The sequence below is a fragment of the Colletes latitarsis genome, chromosome 7 (assembly GCF_051014445.1).
Source record: "Colletes latitarsis isolate SP2378_abdomen chromosome 7, iyColLati1, whole genome shotgun sequence".
In the NCBI taxonomy this organism is placed as follows: domain Eukaryota; kingdom Metazoa; phylum Arthropoda; class Insecta; order Hymenoptera; family Colletidae; genus Colletes; species Colletes latitarsis.
The window spans coordinates 4756111-4783685 of record NC_135140.1 but is presented as its reverse complement, the minus strand read 5'-3'; the positions used below and the strand labels follow the sequence as shown (position 1 = coordinate 4783685).

Sequence of the window (27575 nt, the reverse complement as noted above, 5' to 3'; positions counted from 1 at the left end):
ATGGTGGGAGGGTCCAAAGTGTCCTTGAGTGGCCAATTGACGTTGCTCCAACTATTGTAGGTGCTCGAAGTGGCTTCATTGGCCACGCGTCGATTATACAACGAACAAGCACGAACTTGTGTATAATCAACGGAATTATAAGACGATCGTCCTGAATGCTGCTCCCTTATTCTCGTCGATTTCCACACGCGCGTCGAATAAACCAGACAATGGCGGCAAATTTCGTTCCTTCGCAGAAGATTTTAAACGGCTTTTGTTCGAACGCATTCGATAGATTACGATTAAATATGCTTTAATTGACCGTGATCGAGCGTATATCCGCGTCGCAGAATTTTATTTTCATCGCATCCGGCCAGAAAATATTTGATAAATCATTTTTTACTCGAATTGATGAAATTAATCAACGAATTCAAGAATTCCTATTTTAACAAATCGATTACGATCGATGCTAGAGGCACGCTCGCGAAGTATTAAATACGTGTTTTGTGTTTTACAATTGAAATTTATGGCACTGGAAACGATAGAAATAAATTCTGGCAAATTGCGACGAGACCGTTTTCTATTTTCCGTGGCTACGAATCGAACAATTTTCCCTTCGCGAATCGTTTCCGTTTAACAAATCGACGATTTTTCTTGTCATTTGGACGTTTCGTTGGATTCGTCTTTGGCTCGCGAGGAGGAAATACGACAAGCGTAATGCGAGTCGCGCGCATGATACATGGAGGCTACGTGATTGAGAGTTATATCACACGCGACGGGTCTTTGCGCGGAAAAATGTTATTACCTCGCGAAGTGGGAGTAATTTATCGGGTAATATTCCGCGGGAGCAGAAACGTTATAACTACGGTCGAAACAAGACGCGAAAGAGCTTCCGGGGACGGTCCGCGGCGAAAAGGAGAACGCGATAAATTTAATTCCATATTCGTCATCGGGCTTAATGGACGAAATTCTGCGTCGTGTTTCGAGCTTCCGTTTTATTGAAAACCGATATATCGATGGACGGACTACGGCGGGCAGTCTAGACAGTTCCTCTCGTTGCTTTTCATACCTAACATCGAGTTTCTGTTCGGTCCTCGTGTTGTCTAGTTCTTGGAGCACCACTTACTACTTGATTACGTTCGAGAAAAAATCCAATAACCGGGCCATTCGCGGCTCTCACGATTTCTTCAAAGCCTGGAAATAAGCAGTCCGCTAAACAGCTATATACCTACGTATTCGACACTCCTTTTTTAAGCTCCCTCGACTCTTAGAACTATTACAATAATTGACATTACGAATTAAAAATTTAATATACATTTGACGAATAAGTTTTCAACGCGTTGTACAAGTAAATCGTTACAGCATCGCCTGGAGCGTGAATCTCTCGTTTCGAGCTATTAATTGAACGCTGGAAATCCCTCTGTAACTATCTGGTGGATAATAATACCATCTCCATAAAGGATAGCTTCTGGTATTTTTAATATCGCGTGCGATATGATGCATGCTTTGATTCACTATGCACATCACTTACAAATTACTGGAATAATTGGCAAATATGATCGGCGGGTAAACGCAGCTTTCGCGTTTTCATCAAATTTCGCGCATAGGTGGGCTTCGTTCGAGTCATTTGTAATAAATATTATTTTCCTGCGCGATTCGCCAAAATAATTGTTCATCGTGCGTTGCTCGGGCGAAGCTTTAAAAACGATTGAATTAATTATTCCGCTAATTGTTCCCGCGGCCTCGATTTTACTTGAAACGTTACACGAGCGTACAGAGAATTACACGATAAGGCGCAAGCGGGAATCGCGTATAATAACGGATCATTTTACTTTGGGACTTTGGAACTAGGTTGTCCTACAATAATCCTGTTAACAGGATACGAAGTTTTGCCAACGCTGCCACTCGACACTGTTGACTTTTCACGCGTCACAGCCCCTATTCCACTTAGCTTACTCATCTGTACTGCGTTGAAGATTGCAATCCTCTCGTTTCTTCGTCTCTGCACATTTCGCGTCGTTCGTTATGCACAGAGTCTTCGAACGCTTGTTCCGAACTCGACGGTAATACAGCCATTGAAAAATCCACAACGTACACCACGGTTGAAAAGTCTCGAATGAAATTCAATTACATTTACGTACTCTTCTCACGATCATGTAGAGACAGAAGAGTCTGGTGATTATTTTAGATTTTATCGTGGTAGCGACCACCTGCACGAAATAATTTCCGAAACACTCACATAATAGGGGAGAAGAAACGAGACGCTTGTACGTCTACCCACGTCGATCGAATAAATTCCAATACGATCCCAAGGTCTACGCCGAACAGAGAGACATTGACCGCCATTTCTATTCCTCGTTCGCTATCCGAATAAAACGGTGGTGTTCGATTTCGACCAAACGATAATATTTCAATCTTCACGCTCGAAGAATTGGCAAACACAATAACGCAATAACTCGTTATTATCCTCGACAATTACTACAATTTGTTGAATTTACGATATGGGTTGGTGAACAGCACCGATCTTGTGGTGACTTTAGTCGAATGGGCCGCGATACGACAGGCGATTTTTAAAACGCGGCGAACGAGGTTGTCTTCAAATATTTCTTCGAGGCATTTCTTTTCCATCGGATTCGTTTCGTCCCCTTATTTTCGTCGGGATTATACGTGACGGCGTGTATAATGCGGGTCGCAGAACGGCATGACCCCAATATCACCCGGTGCATGGTGTACCGGGCGTAAAACGCGGCCCCTCCACCAATCTCGAGACACGGTAAAAACTAAGATTACTATGCAATGCAATCAGGGGCGTACCCGGGGTTCTTTCAGATTAAAACACCGTCCGAGATTACCGGTCGAAACTATTGTTCCGCCAAGAGCCGCTTTCTAGCGAGATTGTCTCCCGACCGCCGTGCTTCGACAAAAAGTTACGCGTAACAACGTTTCGAGAAGAGCAAGCCTTTCATAGGGACCCTTAACCTTCCATGCTATGTTTAACTTCAACTTCTTAAGCTGGAAACGGTCTTTGAAAAATCTAAATCTTCTTGTATAAAACATATTGTTTCTGGGCGTATCGTAATCGACATCTGAATTGTTAAAGGTCGAGGACTGAACCATTTCAGGTATTTGATTAGGTGTCCAACTACTGCGGTAAACAGTACAATTGTTGGTCCATTTCAGACGATAAAGTTTTAAGAATTTATTGTTTATGCCTCTTTTTACGAACATATCAAATTTCATTCATATTTCATTTTACTGCTTAGATCTTTCGAAACACATCAATTATTGTCAATTCTATGACTCGCCTCTCCGAAGAATTTCGCAATATTAACACTATTCGTTTGCTTTATATTACTTTGGACCATCCTTCGTTAGAGTACGCCTCCATAATATGGTCACCATCGATACACAAATATATCAAAATGATTGAAGGAATGCAGTATAAATTCTTAAAATTTTGTGCATATTAATTACAACGTCCGATGAGATTTTATAATCATAATTATACGTCTTTGCTGGAGATACTTCTTCTGAACACCCTTAACCTTTTATAGGAACCCTTAATCTTCCACATAAACACTGGGTTTACGGACACGTCTTTGTGCATATTTTTATTGTAATTCGGTGTGTTGACAGTTACATTAAAATGCAGTTTTCCTTTAAATTAGGGTATATATTCCTATCATTACTTCAATGAAATTGAACAGAAATTGCTAGCGAATGATATTTGTAAGTTTTTTAACGTTAGGTTTAGAATCTGAATGCGTTAAATTGATATGTTCCGTAAACCTAGTGTTAAAAACCGAAGGATAATCCTCGATATTACTATTTGGTTCAAATTAGTAAATAATAACATAAATTGTCTATCATTGTTAAAATACAGAATACAGTATGCATGACCTCGTAAATCGTATTTCTGCATTATACAATACACGTACAGATGAAATAGATCTTTTTAATATATCGCTAGCCTACCTCAAAAGGGGCATCCAACAAGTCTTACCAATGGCGGAGGAATAATGTATGTCTTACATTTTAGTATTTTATTTTATATTCTGTTTTAGCTGTATAATTCAATAATAATAATACATTTTAACATTCATTATTTTGCGATAACACAAATTGAATGGCTTTGATTTCATTTAAATTTCATTGAAATCCCCGACCCCCAGGGCGCTGAAAGTGATCGATTTGACGTGGAACGACTATCCCTCTATATCCTGGTATTTTAATCTAATTATCGTACCTACGATTCGGTGAATTCTCGTAACGACAGTCGGAAAACAGTTGTATCGCATCGATGTCCTTTGATATTTTACGAGGCAGCCGTGATACGCGCCGCGGGCTAATAAACTTGAAGTGTTTTTTAGAACATGTTTTCGTGACCGAGATCACGAGAGCGGTATGAAAATGTGTCGCCTCTGACGACGTCGCGACACTTGTAAGCGAAAATTGAAGTGCACCCGGCGAGCTCAAGTTGCGAAACTCGTTAACTTTATCCCGTTTTCGGGACGGCGAAAACGGGGAGGAACGGAATTCCGTTTCGAAATTCTACTTCTGTTATAAATTTTATCACTCCCGTCCCGGGCGCCGCGTCGAATTAATGGTTATTTTATTCATACGAGGCGGTCCGGCTCCCTTTTGTTCCGTCTGTATTTCGTACTCCGATTGTCCGCGACAGAAATTCCTGATTAATCGCTTCGGTTCTTATCTCACCCGGGGAAGTCTGATTCAAACGATGACCGAAAAACCGGGGCGTAACTTCTTTCGTTCAATTTTCGCTCGAGGTTCGTTCACTATCCGCTTGCAAAATACCTCGTAAATAACACTTTCTGTCGCAAGAAGTATATTAGCAGGAATTGGTAAAAAGTATCATTAACTGTCCTCCCTGTGGATATCGAATTATTTCAAAGTAGATGCGTCGTTGCTATCTGTTTCCTCCATTCTCCTCTCGCTATACTGCTATTTGTTATTTAATTCGCTGAACGGGGAATAGAAAAATCGGATTTTAATACTAGAACTACCAAATCAGTCAAAACGATTCATTGATAATTCCTAACAGAAATTGTAAAAAATTTACTCGACTAGATTTTTGAAAATTTACTGTAATTTTCTATAAGAGAATGTATACATTTCTTCGTGTATCTATCGTTTTAATTTCTTTGGTACAAATAAGTACATTATAATTGTCCGTAGTTCTAGTGTTAAAATGGAGACGATATTTCCGCCGATGATAAAGTCGCCTAAATTATTGGAGGGTGGTTTCATTCTAAGGAGATCGAAAAAAATGTTTCGAAGTCGCAGACAAATATTTTTTCGCGCAACGAACGGTTTTCGAAGCAATTTGCGTGGCAGATCTTGGCGAACCGTCCTGTATAAACGCAAATTAAACGCGTTGTAACTCGTTAATGCGACGGACGTAGATGCAATTAGCCGGGAAAGTTTGATGAGCGCGAATGTGAGAAAAGGCGGAATCGACTCAACGGCCAAATCGAGAGATGGCCAGAGGCAGGGTGTAGGCTAATGCATAAACAATGCGCCGTTTATCCGCGTTGGGGATGCAACCCCAATGAATAATAAACTACCCTACAGACACGCGGATGGATAGACCGTGTCTGGTACCAAGCAGAGAGCGTTGTAGGAGGATTATCGACGAAAAAGTGCCGTCGCTCGTGCACGATGACCCCACCCGATATGTGAATATTATTGCTTTCAAGATTCCACCCTCCTGCACGCGCCATTTAGGCTACAGGGCCCATGCGTCTTATCGACGGGTTCGATGAAACGACACACGACTGTGCTGGGCAATAACACATAACCTTTTCGATACTGTCACTTGCCACTCCACCCCCGTCCAAGTCATTTTTCCCAACGATTCTTTTTAGTTTTATTTATTCGATAAAGTCCCGTTAGTGTACAAAGTAGTGGAAAGTTACAAAAGTAATTTTAATTTAGAAATATTAAATAAATACGCAGTTTTTGAGTGATGCAATAGTGCCTGTAAAAAAATACCAAGGTGGTACAATAAAATTTCGCAATCAGACAACGACGATCGAGCGGATCTGTCGACATCAGGGAGAAATGTGAAAATCTAAATGTCCTTGTGGGAGCATAAAAATTGAACTCCAATAATTGGGAGCTGTGAATATGAATATTGCCGTTAATCAAGTTGTACAAAAATTACATGTCTGCAACAATTCTCCTAAATTCAAGTGTCAATAAGTTGAGTCTAATTGCAGCTGAGGTGTAATCCAAAAATTTAATTATGACCAGTATGTAAACATTACGTCGTGGAAATATCAAAATTGCCCTGAGAATAGTATAATTGCATTTGTACTGGAAGTTTTGTACATCCTTTACTTCATAACGCTTGAGTTTAGAGAATTTATATTAATTTCCACCAAATTATTTCACGAATGCTTTTATACTTAGCGAAAAAGCTACCCCTTAAGCATATTGAGAACCGTTTGTATATAAATATTTATAATTTTCAGACGTTCCTCAGAATTTCTTCGGTCATTATATTTATCAAAAGAAACGTTGAATCGTATTAAGGGACGGCTTTATCGGGGCAAACTTCCGTCACAGATATAATTTAATGTTCCCGATACACCGGTTTGCGTCGTAACTTTGTCTCGCGATAAACGAACACGGATTCCGGCACGGTTCTTAAAACGTTTCCTTTATATTTCTCTCAGATATCGGTTCGATCCTGAAGTTCTCTCGCTGGAACGCTTCGACAATTTTCTGGAGACAGTCTGGCGGCCCGTAATAAAAACAATTTTTTCCCATCTCCCTCCGAAGAAACAATTTACCTCGCGAGAGGCAAACTTGCCGGATTACGAATAAAATAATGGCAATAATACAGTAACGAGATTAGAAAAGGGAATGCAAAACTGTAAACTTAATCTTGATCGCAATAAAAGATTGATAGCTTTTCTATTTTAGAGGATACATAGTCCGCGAAGGAATTAGTGCGTTTGTAGGTTTCATGTAGAAGCTTCTTTTGTTTTATTAAAGAGATAAGTTCACGGGAGAACCACGGTAGGTTAACGAATAACGAAAAGAAGACGGAACAAAATCATCTATTGTAAAGTATAAATGGCGATAGAAAAATTCAACAGATTCGTCAACAGCTAATTCATTTAGATATTTATCCCAGTCAATGGTTGAATTTAAATGGTTTAAATTTCGCCACAAAGAAGAATAGATTTGTTTTACGAATACCTCGCGAATGGAAAAATGTGTTGATTTTAATATACAGGTGTTCGGCCACCCCAGGGAAAAATTTTAATGGAGGATTCTAGAGGCCAAAATAAGACGAAAATCAAGAACACCAATTTGTTGATGGAGGCTTCGTCAAAAAGTTATTAACAATTAAATTCAAAAATTTCAAATCGTTCTAGAAAAATTATTTTCGGTTGTGGGTGTCAATTACAATCATTTTTGGTGAATACACATACCTCCGAAATCCTATCCATTTTCGAGAAAAAAATTCGAGTAAGTGCTGAAAGTTTTGGGTGAAAAAAAAGACATTCGAGTCGTCTTGGAAAAATTATTTTTAGTTGCAGGGGTCAATTGCAAGCATTTTTGGTCAACAGACATACCCTCGAAATCCTACTCAGTTTCGAGAAAAAAATTCCTTACCGAAAATATAATTTCTGGTCAGAAATGTCTGCCCGAATTTTCTTGCGAATCTTTAAAACGTCATAACTTCTGAACGGATTGGACGATTTTAATGTTTAAAAAAGCAAACTACGCGTATTTTGGTGGAGAATATGTACAAATCGCAAAAATATTCGAAAAATTGGTCCTTGATCCCGCAAAATAAAAAAAACCCCATAAAACTGGTCTAATTTTCAAACAGCCATAACTCTTACAATAGTGAATATATTTCAATGGAACTTTTTTCTGAAGTAGAGCCCATGGGTACCTACAAAAAAGTATTAGACAACTTTTCTGTAGAGTATCAAACAAAATTATTAAAAATTAAAATCAAATTTTTAAGAAAAATCGACAGGGGGTAGGTGCCTAAATTTTTCGATGAAAATGAAAAATTTCAAATCGTTCTAAAAAAATTATTTTTAGTTGCGAGAGTCAATTACAATCATTTTTGGTCTACAGACATATCCCCGAAATTCTACTCACTTTCTAGAAAAAAATTCGAGAAGGTGTGAAATTTTACGATAAAATTAAAAAATTTCAAATCCTTTTGGAAAAATTATTTTCGATTGTGGGGGTCAATTACAATAATTTTTGGTGAATAGACATACCCCCGAAATCTTACGCATTTTCGAGAAAAAAATTCATTATGGATGGAACTTTAAACGTTAATAACTTCTTAACGAAGCCTTCATCAACAAATTGGTATTCTTGATTTTCGTCTTATTTTGGTCTCTAGAATCCCCTATTAAAATTTTTCCCAGGGGTGACCGAACAACCTGTATATGATCGTGAAACTTGACATCAAGAACTTGTGACGAGTCAGACTACTCATCGTACGACAAGGGGTCAAAGTTGACTCCTTATCGAATTACTAAAATATGCAAAATTTACGGTACAATACGTTTGTCTCGTTTCATCCGTCTCTCGGTAATTTATCTCGAGCAAAGTCGACGTCCCTGTTTCTATGTCGCGACGAGATAGTCTGGTGGCCTCTAATAAAAACAATTTTTTTCTCCTCCCCCTCGAAGAAACAATTTACCTCGCGAGAGGCAAACTTGCTGGATTATGCGGATCTTCGGCCCGATATTTACGGAAGTTTTATAGAATTCGTTATTCCGTTGGATCTCGAGCCGGGCGAAGGCTCCGAACGGTTTAATTGCACGGGGGCGACGGGAATTACGGAAATAAGTCGGAGCGCGACGCAAAACGCGGATAATTAAAATGGTTCGAGGGGGGCGGGGGTCGCGCTTAAATTTTCGGCGACTCCAATTTCGGCTCGTTCGTTCTTCCCTTATTAACATATTCCGCGGTTCGCCTCGAAGAGTTACGATGTGGCGTAGTTCGGAAAAATTTATCGACCTTTTCAACCGTCGTCGTTTCAACGTTCTGCGGCGCGGCGCGATTTTTCGCCAAATTTATCGCCCTCGAGTACATATACAACAGATAAAAATTTCGAAATTTGTTACAAGTATTTTTTTCTCTTGTAATGTCGAATATGAATATTTTAATACATTTATTTGACGCGACTAAACGTCGTATTATTATTTCTTCTTTTCTTACTTTTTCTTCGAAATAGTTCTATTTGAGAGTGATTGTGAATAACCTAAATGAATAATTATAAAAAATTAAGGGGCACAAAACCCGGCATAAATCCACAAAAATCTCCAACCAAAATTATAGAGGTGTCTCGTGGGCTATTTTAGAAAAGTCTAATCAAACTTACGAAAAATGGCTTCAAATTCTTAATAGAATTTAAAGGAAATGTAAAGGGAAAGAAAAACGAAAATTCAAAATAAAGAATACTTACCTTGAACAATATGATCTATTGACAATAATAAAATAATATTCTTACGATAAAGAACCTTTACCCCATTTATACGATATGCGATAGGAATTTCTGTCAGTCAAAGAATTTCCTCTCCTAAAACAATCGACGACTGTTCATTCGTTTTGCTAACACACATTCTCATCCTAATACTATCCAACAACGCGTTTATGAATTGCATTATTGCCGATGAGCAAGTTGAGTTTTTTACTTCTGTCCTTCTTTGACGCACCGTGCGACGCGTTGAGAATTGGGGGTTTTTTTAGCCTCGGGCGACTCGAGCCCCGATTTACCCGAGGTCCGCCGCGTTCCGTAAAACAATTTCAATTTGCCCGCGTGCGCGCGTTCTCGAACAACGCGTACAAAAACCCCGTGCACGCTTAATTTCACTTCGCGTTGTGCTATCTCGCGCGGCGCGTTCGCTGTTAGCATTTTCGGGCTAACTGTGTCGCGCATCCGATGCACGTAATGCACCCTACATCAGCGCAGTTTGCGCCCGCCTACGGGGCAACAAAAAGCCGCGAGTTACGCGGAACAGGTGATTATCACTTTGTCCCGCTCGACAACAATCCCGGGTCGGGATCGTGTCGCGCAGAAACGCTGGATGAAACGGTCGCGAACCATTTGTATTTTCGCCGGAGGAATTCGGAGACTGATGAACGGAACGAGCTTCAATCCCCATACGCTGTTGCGGTCACAGTTAACTCTTACGTCGCGAATTATTTTTAACTAGTGGAAAAATACACGACGGGTGATTTTAATGACATAGAATTCCTTCAACGTGTCTATACTAAAAATGTGATAAGCATTTTTCTAATTAATATATTTTATCGAAATTTTCGGGAGTTATATGTGAATAATATTAGAACATTTTTCATATAGAACACCATATCGAACACTTCATGGCTTCTATAACCCTTATAATCGTTTGTTCATTCACGTGAATATTGCTTGATGGATGTTTTTAATCATTCAATTCTATCATTTATATGCTCTTTACTTGGCATCTCCTTGTAATTCACAGTCAGTCTCATAACATTCAATTTTGTATTTCTGTTTATCTTTGTTATGTAAGTATCTTCTATACTTGTATCGCTTTCTGTGTTATTGGATATTTAATTCCGTAAATAAATGAATAAATAAATAATAAATATGGTGCTCCAAACGACAGCAAGTTCGTCCAATGTATGTTCTGATTTTCCAAGTACTTTTATTATAGTCGTACAAGTCATGTTTGAACGAGTATCTCAGAAAGTAAAGAATATCTAATATAAATATATATCTTGAAATTGGGAAAACATTGATTCTACGAGCGCTACGAAAGTATTTATTAAACAATTCGCAATACACGGATGTATGCTGTTCGCCAATAATTGTTCAATAGTAGTTTCCCCTGTATTGTCCGAAACTTTTATAATTTCCTCCTTTAGTACTCCCTTGGAATTGATAAAGTAAAGTTATTTAATTTTCCGTCAATTTCTACCCAGAAACGTTCGATTGGATCGAGATCAAAACTTTGTGATGGAGTTTCCAGAACGTGAGTCGCGTTATATAAGATCCATTCTTTTATAATGCGGGTTCTATGCCTGGGGTTGCTACGTTGTTGAAAATAAAGCTCTACGAAACTCTGTTTATCTGCGCTGTATTTTCTATTGCTTCTCGAAATACGTAAATATGAATGTTACGTTTTAAAGACCTTTGATCGCTTCCCCCCTACCGACTGCACTCTAATTTCCAACGATACTTTAAATTCTCCTCGCGAAAAATGTACCGGGAATTTCAATGTTCGCGGTAATGGAAGCGCTCGGTTTCGTTTCTAAATTCGTTCAGAAATTAACGAAGCGAGACGCACGCGTAGAAAATACGCGGAACTGAATGGGCGGAAAGACAATGCGTTCCGAGTAAATTAGATGAAACGAGAGACGAGAGGATGTAGAACGTGAAGAGGGAAAACCGGGGCTGAAACGCATGGGTGGAATAAGAACGCGTGAGAGGTGGTGGGAAGACGTAAAACGGAAATAATAAGAGACGCGGGTGGCGAGAGAGAGGGAGAGTCGGATCGGAACGGTGGGATGGCTGCTGGAAGGGGTTTTCTTTAACCCGATAAAACGTGATCCTCGCTTTATCAAGTTACCTTAATCCACTTATTTTTAACCGGCAACTAGGTGGCTCTGGTGGGAGGTGGGGGGATGAAGAACGGTCATGGAATAGCGAGCACCGCGTGAGATTATGCAGGTGTAAAGCTCGCGGCAGGAAATACTGCCTTTTAAATTAATTTCAGGCAACGTTCGTCGTCGTACACAGAAGTGACTAGCTGTTTGTCCCTTCGTCGTGTAATGCTTTCAGCTCTTCCCTACTCGTCGCTTCAACCAACCCCATCGCGCCAACCCCCTGTCACGCGACGTCCCGAGTCCCCGGTTGCCAGGCGTTCGTCTATATCCGCATCCTCTGCCGTTGGACCGGTTCCAATTGCGAATTGAACCGTTCGTAACTGTTGAACGTGAATTATGGCGTTTATTTATTCTGCCCTGTCCCTCGTGCCATCCCCCGTTGGCCGGCCTGTTCGCAGCCATCCATCGCGCTACGCCCCCGAAATCAGTGCTTCGCGTACGATGGCACGATTGTGTAACGACGCCGATTTCCCTTGATTATAATCGAATCGGTCATTGGAGGACCGTTACGCGTTCCGGCGTTCCGGCGTTGCGGCACAGATTGAAACTGATAGAAACAAATGATTATTTTTAACGTTCGCGTGATCCGCGCGAACGCTGGGACTATTAATCTCGTCACGCATCGCGCTCCGTCGTTCGCGACCCCGCGTTAATGGCCGATTCCCATTAGGAAGCCAATTACACGGGTAATTATTGGAATTCTTTATGTACGAAAGATTTCGAACATATGTGGATCTTTGGCGGCGTATCTGTTTCCCGTTAATCTCTTGGGCGTACGATTTAATTTCAAATAACTTTTAAAATGTGTACTATTCAATTTTGTTTATTTATTTATTTATTTATTCGCGGGATTAAATAACCATTAAGGGGGGATATACGTTTAAACGCCCGAAAATGAGGCGTTTTTCAGGAATTTTTTTTAATGTAATAAAATAGTCTATTGTTTCTGAAACTTTTGCAAGATTTCATTGTAGTTTCAGAGTATTAAACAAAATTTTTTATTTTTAAAGATGAAAACAATTACGGATTTATTTTACAGCCTTGTAGGTGTACTCTCGCGCGACTTATCATTTTATATGGATCTGTAATAGAAAAGCAAGGTATTTTTCGATGAATGATATAATTACGCTATAAATATACCAATATCAATTTTTGACACAATTTTTGCTACCTTTATATAAAGAAAAGTACTTTGTAAAAGCGATAACTTCAAACTTTCTGGTATATCAAATAAAACAATATTATAATGTAAATTTATGCAGAATTTCAGCCAGTTCGGTCAATGAGTTTTTGAGTTTATCCCAGTCAATGGTTAAATTTGTTCGTACAATAACCACGAAGAAGAATAGATTTGTTTTACGTATATCTCGCGAATGGAAAAATGTATCGATTTTAATACATATGATCGTGAAACTTGACATCAAGTACTCGTGACATGTCAGACTCCCCATCCTACGGCAAGGGGTCAAAGTTGATTCCTCAACGAATTACTAAAATATACAAAATCCACGATACAATGTGTTCGTCTCGTTTCGTCGATCTCGCGGTGCGCTAATTTATCTTGAGCAAAGTCGACGTTCGCGTTTCTATGCCGCGACGTCTAGGAATTCTTCGTCGCGCTACTCAGAACAACGACTGCTCGCAGTTTGCGCGATTAATCAATTTTCGCGCGCGATAATGCGCAACAAAACGGCGCGAAACGTTCGCGTCATCGGGAGAACTCGTCGGACACGAATGGAAAATTCATACTTGGCCGTCGTCGTCCGGTGTACGCGAACGTGCACAATCTTCATTACTATGCCGTCGCCATTATTCCGTATCAGAGCATCGCCAGCCTGTGATGCAAAGTTTCAGACGTTGTCTGAGTAGTTTATGAATACCGCGACGCTGGGATGATTGTGGCTGTGGTGGATGACTGGGGTCGTCGGGACGACGGTGAAAACGCTGGGGAGGGACAGGGCGGGCGTTTATCAACCCTCTGTCCCTGACAAGCGCATACAGACGACGAATATATACATAGAGGCGCAGCCCTCTTCCTCCTCTCGAGACACTCTCGCCTACAGTTGCTGTGTGGCGTTATAACTCAAACGCGAAGAGACCCCTTTGACTGCTACTGGGATAACAGATATTACTTTTATACACGTGATACCGCATCAGTTCCTCGAGACAAAGGGCTCGAATACATACATATGTAACTATATACCTATACGATGCTGGAACGACCGGTTACGGCGGTCGTTGGACAAGCGCTTCAATTTCGCCTGGAATGGCAGTAATTTTCTACTTTTTCATTCTCTGTCCCCCCTCCCGATCCCTTTCTACCTTCAATAACCCTTCTACTTCTTTTTATTAATTCCCCGAGTCACCAGACCTCGCTCAACTCTCGACCAGGGTAGGGTTAACGATGAACCATCGGAGAATAAAGTTTTAACATTCCGCTTCGAATTCGGGCGAGTTGGACTGTTCAAGGTCGTCGTTTTTAAGGGCACGATTAGAGGATGAAAATCCCTTTAAAATGAAACTTGTTTCAAGTCGATGGAGTAGCTAGTTCCGGAGATATAAGGGTTCGAAGCGATTGTTTACTTTTCTTCGTTGACATCAGCGAGGTCATTGACTCCGTAGTAAATTAGTAAACGTTACGTCACTAGCTCACGATTGTCACGACTCAGGTAGCTGATTTTTAAAAATTGCCCCCTCATTTAAATTACGATATCTCTGAAACGGAAAGTTTGATCGATATAATCCAAATATCATTTCAAAGGGGAAGTTTTGCCGTTTATAATAGTGGTTTAGTTATGGAGAGAACAGTATTGCAATCATAATAAATCATTCGAATAATTTAATCAGTAACCATTCCATTAAATATTTCTGACGTTATCGACAATAATTATTTCATGACATTTTGTTTGCTTCGACAGCTTGTTGACTGCTATTTAACAAGTTTAACACGATTTTGATTAACCCAGTTTACCACGTTGATTGCCAAACCAAACCCCTGTAATTGTTTACGAGAACGAAACTTCGTCTCTAGACAATTGGAAATTAGCATATCTACTATTTGTCAACCGATTTTGATAGCCTCGTTAAAATTCAAGAGTCTGACGTTTAACCTTGAAGATTAATTTTTTTTAATTCTGTGAAAAATTATGTCAGCCTCACAGTCAATGTATCAAACAAGATACTTGAATTTTTCTATTATTCCCGGACCTACGCGAAAGCGGCAATTTGTACGCTGAATTAATTGACGTTTGAAGCAGCTAATAAAATTTCCACGGAGAAGTTTCCCGTTTTACAAGCCGTAGACGCGACGAGGGACATGAACGATCGCACGAAGGTGTCATTTTGTCCGTGCATAGCGCAGCAGAAGACTATGACTAATGATATCGCCGCAACAACTTATTTGTTATCGGAATTGCCTATTACTTACTGCATTGAACAATATGTCTGCCGTCTCGTCGCCTATCGTCGCTACCTATGGAAGCGCCAAGTTTCTCGCAAGACTTCCTATCGATTATTGCGGACGATATTTGTCCCCGTGGGAGCGATTCCAACGTCGGACGGGACCGTGAGAAAAATTATACGCGTCGCGAAACTTTCCTAGAATTTCTTTTCCACCGTATCAACGTAACGACGATAGGGCCGTGCATTTTTAATTACAACTTCAGCGAGGAATATAGAAGAAAGCGGTAACGGTCGGAACGAGAGAATTCTCTTTCGTTTGTCTGCCATGAAAATCTTACAGCGTGCACGGAGAATTCGTTGCGACAAGATAATGAAAACGTCGTGAACGTTCTTCTCGATGGTCTGTGTATTTTTTTCTTTCCTAGGTCTTTCTTTTTTTATTTCGCAACTCTGCAACTTTTCTGATAAGACGGCAGCGAGGAAACGTTTCGCGCAATTTCGCAGCGCGGAATACGAGGGTACGAAGGAAAGTAGAAACAAACCAAGTGAAACGTACGTATAATCCAGAGATGATTCGAAATTTGATTTCGAGATCTCGAAACTCTGGGAACGCGAAACGCTCGTTTCTTTCCTTTTGCTTGAGCGTTTTGCCAGGAACTGATTAAAGACGTCGCGCGTTCGAGACGTCGTATCGCACGAGATCCGTTTAATCGAAGTTTATTCGAATATATCGCGGACAGCAATCGTGGTGATTAATTTGATCGTTTGTTTCGCGTCACGTACACGCGCCTGTTCGTGCACAAGCGCGTGTCGATTGCACGCATAAATATGCGCATGGACAAACACCGGCATGCTTTAATTGAAAGGCGAAATGCGTGCAACGGGCTTTGAAGATATTAATTAGCTTTCGGAGTTAATCGCATCCTCCATGATGCCCGCGGTGTCTACGAAATCTACACAATTTCACAGAGCGTCGTTATTTCGCTTCGCGCAACCTGGATGGATCGTCGAGTTCGAAGATAGACCACTCGACGTGATATTAATTCCAGTCGTGGAACTGTTTGTTGAAATGGTTCAGTTTGCTTTGAATGGTTAACTATCGAAGAAATTTTAAAAGATTTTTAATAGTCGAGATTCAACTATACAACGTCGCACAGTATGCAAAAATGGCCAAAACGTAGAAAAAATATGAAATCGATCTTTGATTTGTACGAAAATTAGTAAATTAGAGTTTTTGGGGTCGCTGATTACGAATCTAATATCCAATTAATGTTTGAATTAATGGTTCGTCAATAACAAATATTTTCAATATAACATATTATATTATTGCACAACATAATACAATTGAGAAATAAACAGTATACTGAACAACTAAAGGTATAATATTCGTAGTTTATTTGCTTAAACCATAACAATGTAGAACAGGTGTTGTTTAATGTATAATGTGTATGTAAAAGACACATTTACATATATAGATATTTTTTAATATACAGGGCGTTCAGCCACCCTTGGTAACATGATTTTCGGAAAAGAATTTTTTTCTCGAAAGTGGATAGAATTTCGGAGGTATGTTTATTTACCAAAAGTTATCGAAATTGATCCCCACAACTAAAAATAATTTCTTTAAAACGATTTGAAATTTTTTTTTTTCGTCGAAAAATTTCACTCATTCTTGAATTTTTTTCTCGAAACTGAGTATAATTTCGAGGGTATGTCTGTTAACCAAAAATGATTGTAATCGACCCTCGCAACTGAAAATAATTTTTTTAGAACGATTTGAAATTTTTTTTTTTCGTCGAAAAATTTAGGCACCTACCCCCTGTCGATTTTTCTAAAAAATTCGATTTTGATTTTTAATAATTTTGTTTGACACTCTACAGAAAAGTTGTCTAATACTTTTTTGTAGGTACCCACGGGCTCTACTTCAGAAAAAAGTTTCATTGAAATATATTCACTATTGTAAGAGTTATGGCTGTTTGAAAATTAGACCAGTTTTATGGGGTTTTTCTCATTTTGCGGGGTCAAGGATCGACTTTTCGAATATTTTTGCAATTTCTACATATTCTTCACCAAAATACGCGTAGTTTGCTTTTTTAAACATTAAAATCGTCCAATCCGTTCAGGAGTTATGACGTTTTGAAGATTCGCATGAAATTTTGGGGAAACATTTCTGGCCAGAAATTATGTTTTCGGTGAGGAATTTTTTTCTCGAAACTGAGTAGAATTTCGAGGGTATGTCTGCTGACCAAAAATGATTGTAATTGACCCTCGCAACTGAAAATAATTTTTTTAGAACGATTTGAAATTTTTCATTTTCATCGAAAAATTTAGGCACCTACCCCCTGTCGATTTTTCTTAAAAATTTGATTTTAATTTTTAATAATTTTGTTTGATACTCTACAGAAAAGTTGTCTAATACTTTTTTGTAGGTACCCATGGGCTCTGCTTCAAAAAAAAGTTTCATTGAAATATATTCACTATTGTAAGAGTTATGGCTGTTTGAAAATTAGACCATTTTTATGGGGTTTTTCTCATTTTGCGGGGTCAAGGATCGACTTTTCGAATATTTTTGCAATTTCTACATATTCTCCACCAAAATACGCGTAGTTTGCTTTTTTAAACATTAAAATCGTCCCATCCGTTCAGGAGTTATGACGTTTTAAAGATTCGCATGAAATTTTGGGGAAACATTTCTGGCCAGAAATTATGTTTTCGGTGAGGAAGTTTTTTCTCGAAAGTGCGTAGGAATTCGGGGCTATGTCTAATGACCAAAAATGATTGTAATTGACCGTTGCAACGGAAAATAATTTTTTTAGAACGATTTGAAATTTTTTTTTCGCTGAAAAATTTAGGTATGTCTATTTTCATAACTCACGATTTTCTTTTTCTTCTGTAAATTTCTGCAAGATTTTCTTTTTGAATATTAATGTAGACGTATCCAGAAATCATTTCTATGCAAAACCAACATGTGTACTCGTGTTTCTGTTTTTCATAATGAGAATGGAAGTTAGTCAAACTGATTTTTTTTCGCAAAATCGTAATTTAAAGCTCTGCATGTTCTTAAACAGGACCAGGAAAGTAATACTAATGATATTATCTCATTATGCAATCACAGTAGTACCATTTTCAATAAAAAAAAAATGTTCCAAAGTGTATACATTAAAGGCAGACACAATAAATTCTCATTTTCAAATCATTTGAATCAATCAAAATTGACATAAAACTATGATTCAACAAGTTTGTACTTAGGTTTTCTCGTTAATTTTATATGATTCCTTGTACCGTGATGTAGCAACTCGTATAAACAATATTCGTTACTTTGAAGAATGCCATTTTGCTTCATTTTGTCCTCGTTTCGAGCGTTTTTGCACACTGTGCGTCGCTGCCTGGAAATAAGGTTACTACTTTAATTCGGAATTGCAGGATCGTTCATACGTGGCTTGTTAAACAATTGAAGGAGCTCTGATCCATGCGGAGACTCGTTCGAAATAAGTGATATTCCTGGTCTCTACAATTGGCTGTGATTTGTTCGAATGATCCTTTGAATGAAGCTCGTTAGCGGACCACGGGTGGTAAGTGTCGCGTACGTGCATACGTCTCTGGATATAAAATCAATATATGAAATTCATGGACGTTCGATTGAAATAACTGGCCGAGTACGCGTGTCATTCCTGTCCAGTCCATCGAACTTAATTGCCTGTTAATTTCGAACGACATTCATGGAGTACGGAGAGATTTTCATGTAATAGATTTCAACTTTTATATTCGAAATACTACCATCACGCGGTAATTATAATTAATTCACGACGGCGTAATTACGTTCTGTTTCGCAAATTAATCAAACGTGCGTTATTTAGTCATTATCGGGATGGAAAATTCTTCCCGGGGCGTGTTAAATCTTGATGTCATAATCATTTCGTCGACTATGCGCGACGCTACACAGAAACCAATTCAGTTTTACAAACGTACGGACACGCCGTCAGTCTCGCGCCGCGACTGTGGGGGTGCAATTAATCCATAAAATAGGTACGCGCAGCGCGACGCATGTTCAACAGCAATTTCATCGTCCACGCTAGCATTTCATCTCTTTGTTTTCCCCCGAAACGGTCATCGCGCGGCCGTGTACGAGGAAACGTGACACGAGCATTTATTCAAAACGCCGCGGCACGTTTCGTTTGCATGTCGCGAAAGTACAATTCGCTCTTAAATCTTTCCGCTTAACGGCGAGAATTTACGCACAAAACAGTCGAACGACTGTTCCAATGACGGCGCGAGTAATCGCAGAGGCAAATTAAAGGAAGTCGATTAACCCTCGAAATCATTTTGACCAATGATAAAAATGTCTGTATCTCGTGTTTGAATATATTTAGGAATCGAAAAAGATGTACATAGTTGGAAATAAAAATTTCCACTTGACCTTCTGGACTCAATAATCTCATTTAATTCTTTATTTATTTATTTTGTTCGTGAAATTTGTTTGATACAATTTTAAACACAAATGTAAATGCCAGAGAAGAAATGTAACTCACTATTCTCGAATCGACCATATTTTTCAAATTTACAGGATACAAATATATAAACAGAAATATGTTGTTATATTTAGACAGATTAAAAATTAACACAAGCACAGATGGCATTAGAAAGGAAGTAGTTAAGACACGAATACGATCGTTAGTTTTGGTACAGCTACAATGTTTTAGTGTTTGATAATCGAATTTTGATTTAATCTACTGTACATGTACTCTTGTATCTAGTGCAAATATAAACCATTTTAGCCATTTTTTAGGAAGACAAATTTCAAAGAGTTTAAAAATCATAGCGTTTAATGAACTATTACACTAAGTAGAATTTTATTTTTATTCTTTTTCCTTGATCGTGAAAGAATTCAGTCTGCTGGTAGATTTTTTTTATCAACGCAAGAGCAATACTGTCAACAACAATCGTATCGCGAACCCATTGTCGCGTTAATCTATTTCGACTAATAAGGAAGAAACGTGTCGTTCGATTTGTACTATCTCGTCGATGGATTAATAAAAATAAGTGCGCGTCGTGAATTTCCTAAAATACAATTCGTCATTAGCCTATCTTACATTGCGAGAGAGAATGTGAAGCTTTGGTTACTTAAATTTTTCTCGCTCGATGCTCAACGTTTTAATGAAAATTATGTTTGTCAGTATCACAACTAGCGAACGAGTCGCGAATGTTTCTAGCATCGTTACTGACTAAAATTGTTCGACTCTGAGGTTACGTCGCGGTTCCACAGCCTAATACACACACGGATTAAACCATAACGCGTCTCCTCGATCCTTGTTTAATCATTCTTTCGAAGAGTCGTGGAACGGTTTACGTCGGAACTTCGAGGATACCCAGTTCCATGAACTTTGGCAATCTCTTGAGCATTATTTTCTTGTAAAGCGGGTTCCTGACGGCAGGAGTGTCTATTATGCCATTCTCATTGGGTGTCATTTCGTCGATCGTTTTCACTTGGCTCTTATCCACCAAGACCACTGGCAGGACGAAGATCGACGCTATAAACGCGTACGCCTCTCGTTCTCTCATGGTCTTCTTTATATGGTCCATGGTGGGTGGCTCTGTTTTACAACCAAGCTGTTTCATCGTGCTGCACAACGTACGCAGGTACTCGTTTAGCAACACGTCTATCTTGTTATCGTAAACATCTACCGACAGGCTGGTGGACAGGAAGTAGTGCAGATCGATCGCGGGCGAGCAGTAAAGGCTCATTTGGAAATCCACCTGCAATCGAACGTCGATCGATTTTGAGTATGGTGCGAATTGAATTGTAAATCGCGAGATTTGGGGGAGGGGGAGGGGAAAGAAGCGTTGATCGCGTTTAGGAAGTCGTCACTGTCGAGGGTCCATCTACACGCGAACGCGACTCGACTCGTTTCCCGTTCCTTGCAAAACCCGAACAGACAGGCGGAAAATGTACCTAAATGCGATCGAATCGGATTTATTGCATTATTCATAACGCACGGGGATTCGAAGCGGCGGCCTTTTGTCGCGGTGCCTCTTCTTTCGCGATAAACCGAAACCGTTCGAAAGAACGCGAGCCTCGAGGATTTACGCGAAACACACCAATTTTTTAATAAGCATTAAAATATATAGTTCATGTACTTAACGCATTCAGAAAAACTAATTACTAGAAGATTCCGTTATGACAACCTTTAAGTGGATTATTGGGGCCGCTGCGGCCCTCGATGTAATTATTTGAAAATTTATTTAATCTTCTACTACTTCGTTATTTTTTAAACGTTTTAAAAGAAAGTTGATTTCCATTTGCCGACTTGGTAAAAATCACCATTATGTAAAATAATTCAGTCAAGATCGAGAGTCCACTTGAGAGTTAAAAAAGAGAATAGAGCATTGATTCCTATGTGAAATCGAACTGATATTAATTACAGTTGTTAACTCTGATTAGTATAATGGTACGGGTTAATTATTAGGAAATTATCAGGAAGTACGTCGATACTTACGAAAATATGTTCTATAAGCTGGGAGTTGTTATCGTATCGAAACAACATGTTGTTTGCCCAGGCATCGCCGTGATTGATCACGTTGAGCTCGTCGTAGTGTTGCTCTGTCGTTTTCAAGCCTAGCGTCTGTATGTGAGGTGCAAGTGCCCGAAGTTTGTCCCCGTACCTGTGGATTTCATCGATGCGGTGAGACTCGGACGATCGAGCATTAAATGATCTCGTTCGTCGATTAAATAATAAGACTTGGTGGCGCTTACTCTTTTGATAATTCTGGCCAGCGATCTACTTCATGCGCAACGGTCTGGCACATGTTCGCGAACATATCAAGAGCTTCTTTTGAGTAATTAGCCCTGAACATACCCTTCTTATACATTTCCTTATGTTTCGGTTCCTACGATTTACGTAAAAATTATTTATTATTTCGAATTATTGGAGTTTTTATTCGATAATCGCTGTTAAATGTCATGCGCGTTGTAATTATTTCTTTCGTTTCTACTATTTTAACGGTTTTAAGAAGAAGCTAAAAATTTGTCAGATGATTTACGCCAATTGTTGCAGTTCAGATGTACTGGCTGAAAGAAATTTTTAAATGCACAGAGACGAAATAAAATGAAAATACTCGATGGAACCAGTCGGCCGTTACCGTTAAATTGCATGATAATTTCAAAAAATAAAAACTATAAATTCGAATACAACTTCAAAAAATTATGAATAGAGTGAAACTGTGATAGAGTAATGATAACCGATTCTAGAATTTTAATTTAGAAGCAGCTAGAATGGCGTAGTTGAAGATCCCCCGAGTATAAGCTTGGCTCTAAAAGAGAAACGAATCCGGCGGATGTCGCGCGTTCTTTTTCCATTAATCGCTTCAAGGATTACCTCTTTAGTGGTCAGTGAGTCGAAAGAGTAAAGAGGATAACGGTAGAAAAAGGAAGTGGTTTTCGTTTTAGCGCATTCATCAGGAGTCTCTACCTTCTCACATAGCGCGATCGAGCTGGCGTGGAATCTGGCTATTCCTCGGATTGCCATTATCGAGTGTGTTAGGTCAAAACCCGCTTGACGGTCGGCCATGCGAAATCCGAAAGGCGCCAGGTCCTCTAATATCAAACACAACGGTTGTTCCAATCGTGCGTAAAGAATTCGAGCGCTGAGACGGGGTCCTGGACTTAGCAGGTCGTTCATCTTCTTCAAAGTGTCCGTCATCATTATGATCTCGGTATCGAATACTTGAGCTTGACAGACCTTACGAAACATTACACAGAACACTTAGAGAATTGTTAATTTTCTAAATTAAGCGTCGGTGATTTTCCAAAAAAATTGTTTTCCAATATTATTCATATCAATTTCTCAATAACGACTGAATTTGACTAACGAAACTTTGGATAATATACTTTGAAAGATGGAATAACAGCGGTGTCGATGGATTCGAATAAAAAAATATTTCGATGACTTACGAATTCCTTTCGCGGCCCATCCTCTAGCGGTTCGAATTTAAATAAGAGCGGCTTCTTCCCGTCTAACTTCTTGTCCCCCTTGAAATATGTGAAATCCACGACCACTCTCATCATATCGCTGACATAGTTGTCACCCTTGTTGGTGGCCGGTTTTATAAATATATCGTTCACCTGGACGTTGTTGTAGTCCCCCGTCAGTCGCAGTATCCTCTCGGTGAAGTCGACGTTCAGCCACGACGGTGCCTCTAGGGCCATTTCTGAAATTGGAATTGGAATTGGAGAATTTCCTCGACAAATCATTGTTCTTCTCGACGCGTCGGGAGACGCGGAAACGATTCTTTACGGTAACTTATTGTTCGCGGCGAGATTTATCACGCTTCCCGTTTCTTTCTTCCACCTTCGACGCGTTCGTACCTCTTCTTCCCCGTTTACGTCTTTCCCCGTGCACCTTCGACCCTCGATATTCACGACGAACGTTTATCGTGCTCTACGGATCGTTGTTTCAATTAGAAACGTCACGGAACGCGGCAATCCTTCCCTCCCTGCCTTTTTCCCGTGGCTCGAGTCTCGTCATCGAGATTCATTCGTTAAACCGCGGTATTTTAACGAAATTTACAGCGAGAACAAAGAATTTACTTTGAAGTTACAAGATGTATAAAATCGCGAAACGTCTCGTATTTTTGTCCGGAACAGTCGCGTCGTAAATTTCAATTATTTCAATGGTATATTTAAATCCGTTCGAAATCAGACTGAAACGAGACGAACGATTCCGTTTATTTCGGTTGGATCCCCCCCCCCCGGAGAGGCTGTGACGAATGAACATTTTATGCAAACTGGGATTGTAATATCACGGGACGCGATTAGAAGCGAAAACCAATTATCTTGACCTCGGCAACGCGTGACGCGTTCTATGCTCGAACGATGTTTCCTGCCTGTCTAGAAACACGTTACTGGCACTGGCACATCGTGCACGCGGAGAACTCTCACTTTCAGTCCCGGAAATATTACACATTATTTCAGCTGGGCGATCTAAAAATACCAAAACTTCACTACGTCGTTTCTCAAAGATCATCACGATCGGAAAATCAGGCGGAGATCACTCGCGCGAAAACGTAATCGACACGGTATTACGGTGGATTCTAAAAGTAACATTTGTCCCGTGTCCGAGAAATATTTCCGTCAAAATGTCTTGCACTATTCGCGACGAACTCACGCGTCGAAGGAAACGATTGGAAAACGCACGGGACGCGTGATCCTCGCCCACTGACCTGCGGATTGAAAAGCGGTTCGAAGAGCGTGCACCTAATGGATCACTTCGCTCTGCCTCCGTGGATATCTGGTACGGAGTGAGCCACGGAGAATCAAACTGTCACGTTTTATACGAGCCTACCACACAATACTTATATCACGATAAGAACCCCCAGACCACGTGCATTATCTGTAATTAGTATGGGCGAATAACAATTAAAGAATACAGGAATGATTCTGTCTCTCCTAATAAGGAAATCAAATAATAGGAATATCATTAAAGAGATTAACCGAAATACCGAGTCGTACTGTAGCCTAACGTGTACGTATTTACTATACAGGTATATGAATTTATAAATAAAAACAAATATGAAAAATTTTATATTGAAGGAAATATTATCCTTCGACAAGTTTGGACTATCCAAATTCTATTTCTTAATCCATAAAGTTGTGCAACCACGTTCGAATAACTGTTTTCGATCTGCTTCTTAGATTATGAGAGAGATATGCCTTAGATTAAAATTTTTATTAGATAAACAAGAATGCATCGATAACTTGCAAGTAACCAAGAAAGTAACCTTTATATACAAATATTATAGCAAAGGATAATTACCTAAATAGAACCGCCAACAGTCGCGGAGATGAGCGATGTCGAGTGTTTTATCAGGGGCTCGGAAGCACGTCCAGTGATATTAACGATGATTGCACGCGTCGTTGGCCGAACAGGCTACTTTAATTCTGTAATTTATGCCGATGATACGTCGCCTCGGTGATCCTCTGATACGTTTACCTGTCATTTGCATCCAGTTTGTTGTGAAACGAGTGTTGTGAAATGACATTGGAATTCAGTGCACTGAATCCCGATGCACCGCCTGCGAATAGCTCGTACACGACACGATGCGCGTATGTTATCATAATATTGTAATGCAGCGATCGTTCGCGTCTGGCACGTTACAGAGTATTGTTTTCTCGAATCTGATGGATCAGTATTCGCTGTCAGAAAGAGAGAGAGAGTTAATGATAATAGTTTACTCGTCCCTTGCACACTTGGGTCTGTTCTGATTCACGCGTCTCTCCGATTTAGACTCTCCTCAAGTATTTAAAATTGATTTTCCTTTAAATAGTATAAATAGAGAAAACAATTTATCAAATATAGTCTTTAAACGTCGCTTTTAGAATTATTATATCGCGCGATAAGACTTTTGTCGTTGAGAGTTTGCAATTATAACATTACTTATATATTTAAAATAGAAATTTAAAGTGAAATTTCTCGAAAAAAGGCTCTGCATTCTTTTAGTGATTTAGCCAACAAAACAAGTTGTCCATGGTTTGGGCGTTGCATCAAGAGATCGAACTATAGTTTCATACATTAATTGCAATAAGTCTTTTCTAAAAAAAAAAGGAAGCAGAAAATGGCGATGAAATATCAAGTTGAATCAAACGATACATGTTTGCTCAGGGTTTTTGTGGCTCCATGAAACAAAAATAACCGGAAGTCGCTAGTCGAGTGGCAAAAGTACACAGTCATTTAAGGAGCCTCAATCATCGACACGCCAGTGATTAAACATGAGCCGCCTCGAGCGGTTGTACGAGTGCGTTTACGTGACACGCTTCCGCGAACTTGAACAGCGGTTTACACAGTTGGGTCGACGGAAGTCAATTGATGCTATTATGAAATCCCCTCCCACGACATTTGTCACGAGTTTCAGGACACGGGTGTAAGTCACTGTTTATTATTGTCATTACCCTCGAGATGTTCCGTGAAGTTACGTAACGACGAACCCGGAGACCTCACGAATCAAAGGTCGAAACAGCCTTTTCTTTCGGGTAAGGATTTTAAAACGATCGACGATAGTAAGCCATACTTGACACTTTATAATAGAAAAATTGTGTACTTGGAACAGTTTTTCTTATCAGAGTCGAGCAAATTTTGTTTTAGCTTTCTAACAACTGGTTATATTATGTTTGCGTAGTATCTATTACTGGAGAGTCTGAATGGGAAACGATAACAAGCAGTGTTCTATGTCACTATTCTATGTCATGGTCAAATGTGCTCGCACTTGGCAAGCCTTCAACATTTATTCGATGACGAAGTTTCGTAGGAAAAAGATTGTTGTATATTTTAGATTTGAACCACCAAAAATAGAAATAATTTTCTACGTCTCTGTATAGTTTGTTGAATCCGAGCGAATGTTGAGGAAACACAAAGCTCTCGCGTTTGTCTTGCAAGCTTCTCCGTCGTTGGACTAGTAATCAATTATTCAACGATACCTGGATAGACGTTTCTATCGTGATAACGGGTCTATTTGGAGTACGCGATCGCAGATACTGGCGTTGATACATAATTACGTAACCTGCGTAAAGCTTGATTCGATTTCGAACTGCTCGCAGACTTATGACCGTGTACACTGGAATTATGTGAGAATCGCAATTACCGTGAATCCACTGTGTGTATACAAGCAGTTTGTCATCTTGGAGATTTAACGGTACGCATACATTCTCGTTTGTTTTTGTTGCTATGTGTATCGTGAATTCATTAGTGATTTTCAAAATTTCCTTTTCGAAGGAAAGATTTCATGGAACGCATCGATACGGAACTATTTACATATTTTTTCCTTTGGAAACGTTAATTATGTTGTGACCGACAGCAAGATACAAGAAATTAATTTGCTAGAGGCGTTCATTTTCCGGAAACTCAAAGTCGTAGCTTTGAATTAATAATCGAGATAAATGGTAGTCAAGGTTACACTTGCAACAGCCGTTTGCATATTGTGTAACAAGTGTATTTGCATCTCGAACGCAGAGAACTCATAAAGGAAATTCGTTCCGAAAAAAATATTTACACGATATGAATTTCCTTTATTTACGAAATGTAATGTAAAAGCTTGCAAGTAAAATTTTACTTGGACATTTCGAAACGTTTAAATACTTTTCATCGATATTTTGATAATTTATCGATACTTGTCGATAACAAAATTAGTTTAAATCTACAATAATGATAATTGATTTCGTTTTATAGAAATTATGTATAGGCCGTCAAATTATATTCTTAAAATATTGCAAATTATTTTATACAATATCTTTTGCACATCGACGATGATTTCGGTGCCACGAGATTTTACTTAGAGATTCTCCTGTACATCTGTCTTCCGCATTTTTTACAGCCGAAAGATTTTATATTACTTCTTTAGAATCAAGAGTTCCTATTGACGTCTCCATAGAATTTCTATTCATTGCTTGAAGGAAGAGAGTAATATACTATACCTTACATGCATCATCGATAATCTCCGCGTAACAACGTCGTCGTAGCGTCGTATTCTTAAGTGTACTGCAATTC

The 27575-nt window shown here is 39.3% G+C and overlaps 2 protein-coding genes across 9 annotated transcripts in view; one reads left to right on the top strand and one right to left on the bottom strand.

Moving 5' to 3' along the window:
* Window positions 1-27575, top strand: part of LOC143343927 (zwei Ig domain protein zig-8) — a 249188-nt gene that overhangs the window by 24059 nt on the left and 197554 nt on the right. The gene's annotated exons all lie outside the window — the stretch shown is intronic.
* On the bottom strand, window positions 19461-24418 carry LOC143343926 (uncharacterized). Of its 5 annotated transcripts, XR_013080033.1 has the most exons (7): window positions 24259-24418; window positions 22991-23247; window positions 22509-22778; window positions 21794-21927; window positions 21537-21702; window positions 19810-20796; window positions 19461-19769 (listed from the first exon to the last, which is right to left on the bottom strand). XR_013080033.1 is itself a non-coding variant. In XM_076769327.1 (6 exons), exons 2-6 carry the CDS (start codon window positions 23243-23245, stop codon window positions 20386-20388), a joined length of 1236 nt encoding a protein of 411 aa, XP_076625442.1. In that variant the 5' UTR covers window positions 23246-23247; window positions 24259-24418; the 3' UTR covers window positions 19461-20385. The 5 variants fall into 5 exon arrangements, 4 of the variants coding, with proteins under 4 accessions (XP_076625442.1, XP_076625445.1, XP_076625443.1 ...); XM_076769327.1 differs by having other exon boundaries at window positions 19461-20796; XM_076769330.1 differs by lacking the exon at window positions 24259-24418 and adding an exon at window positions 23878-24042 and having other exon boundaries at window positions 19461-20796.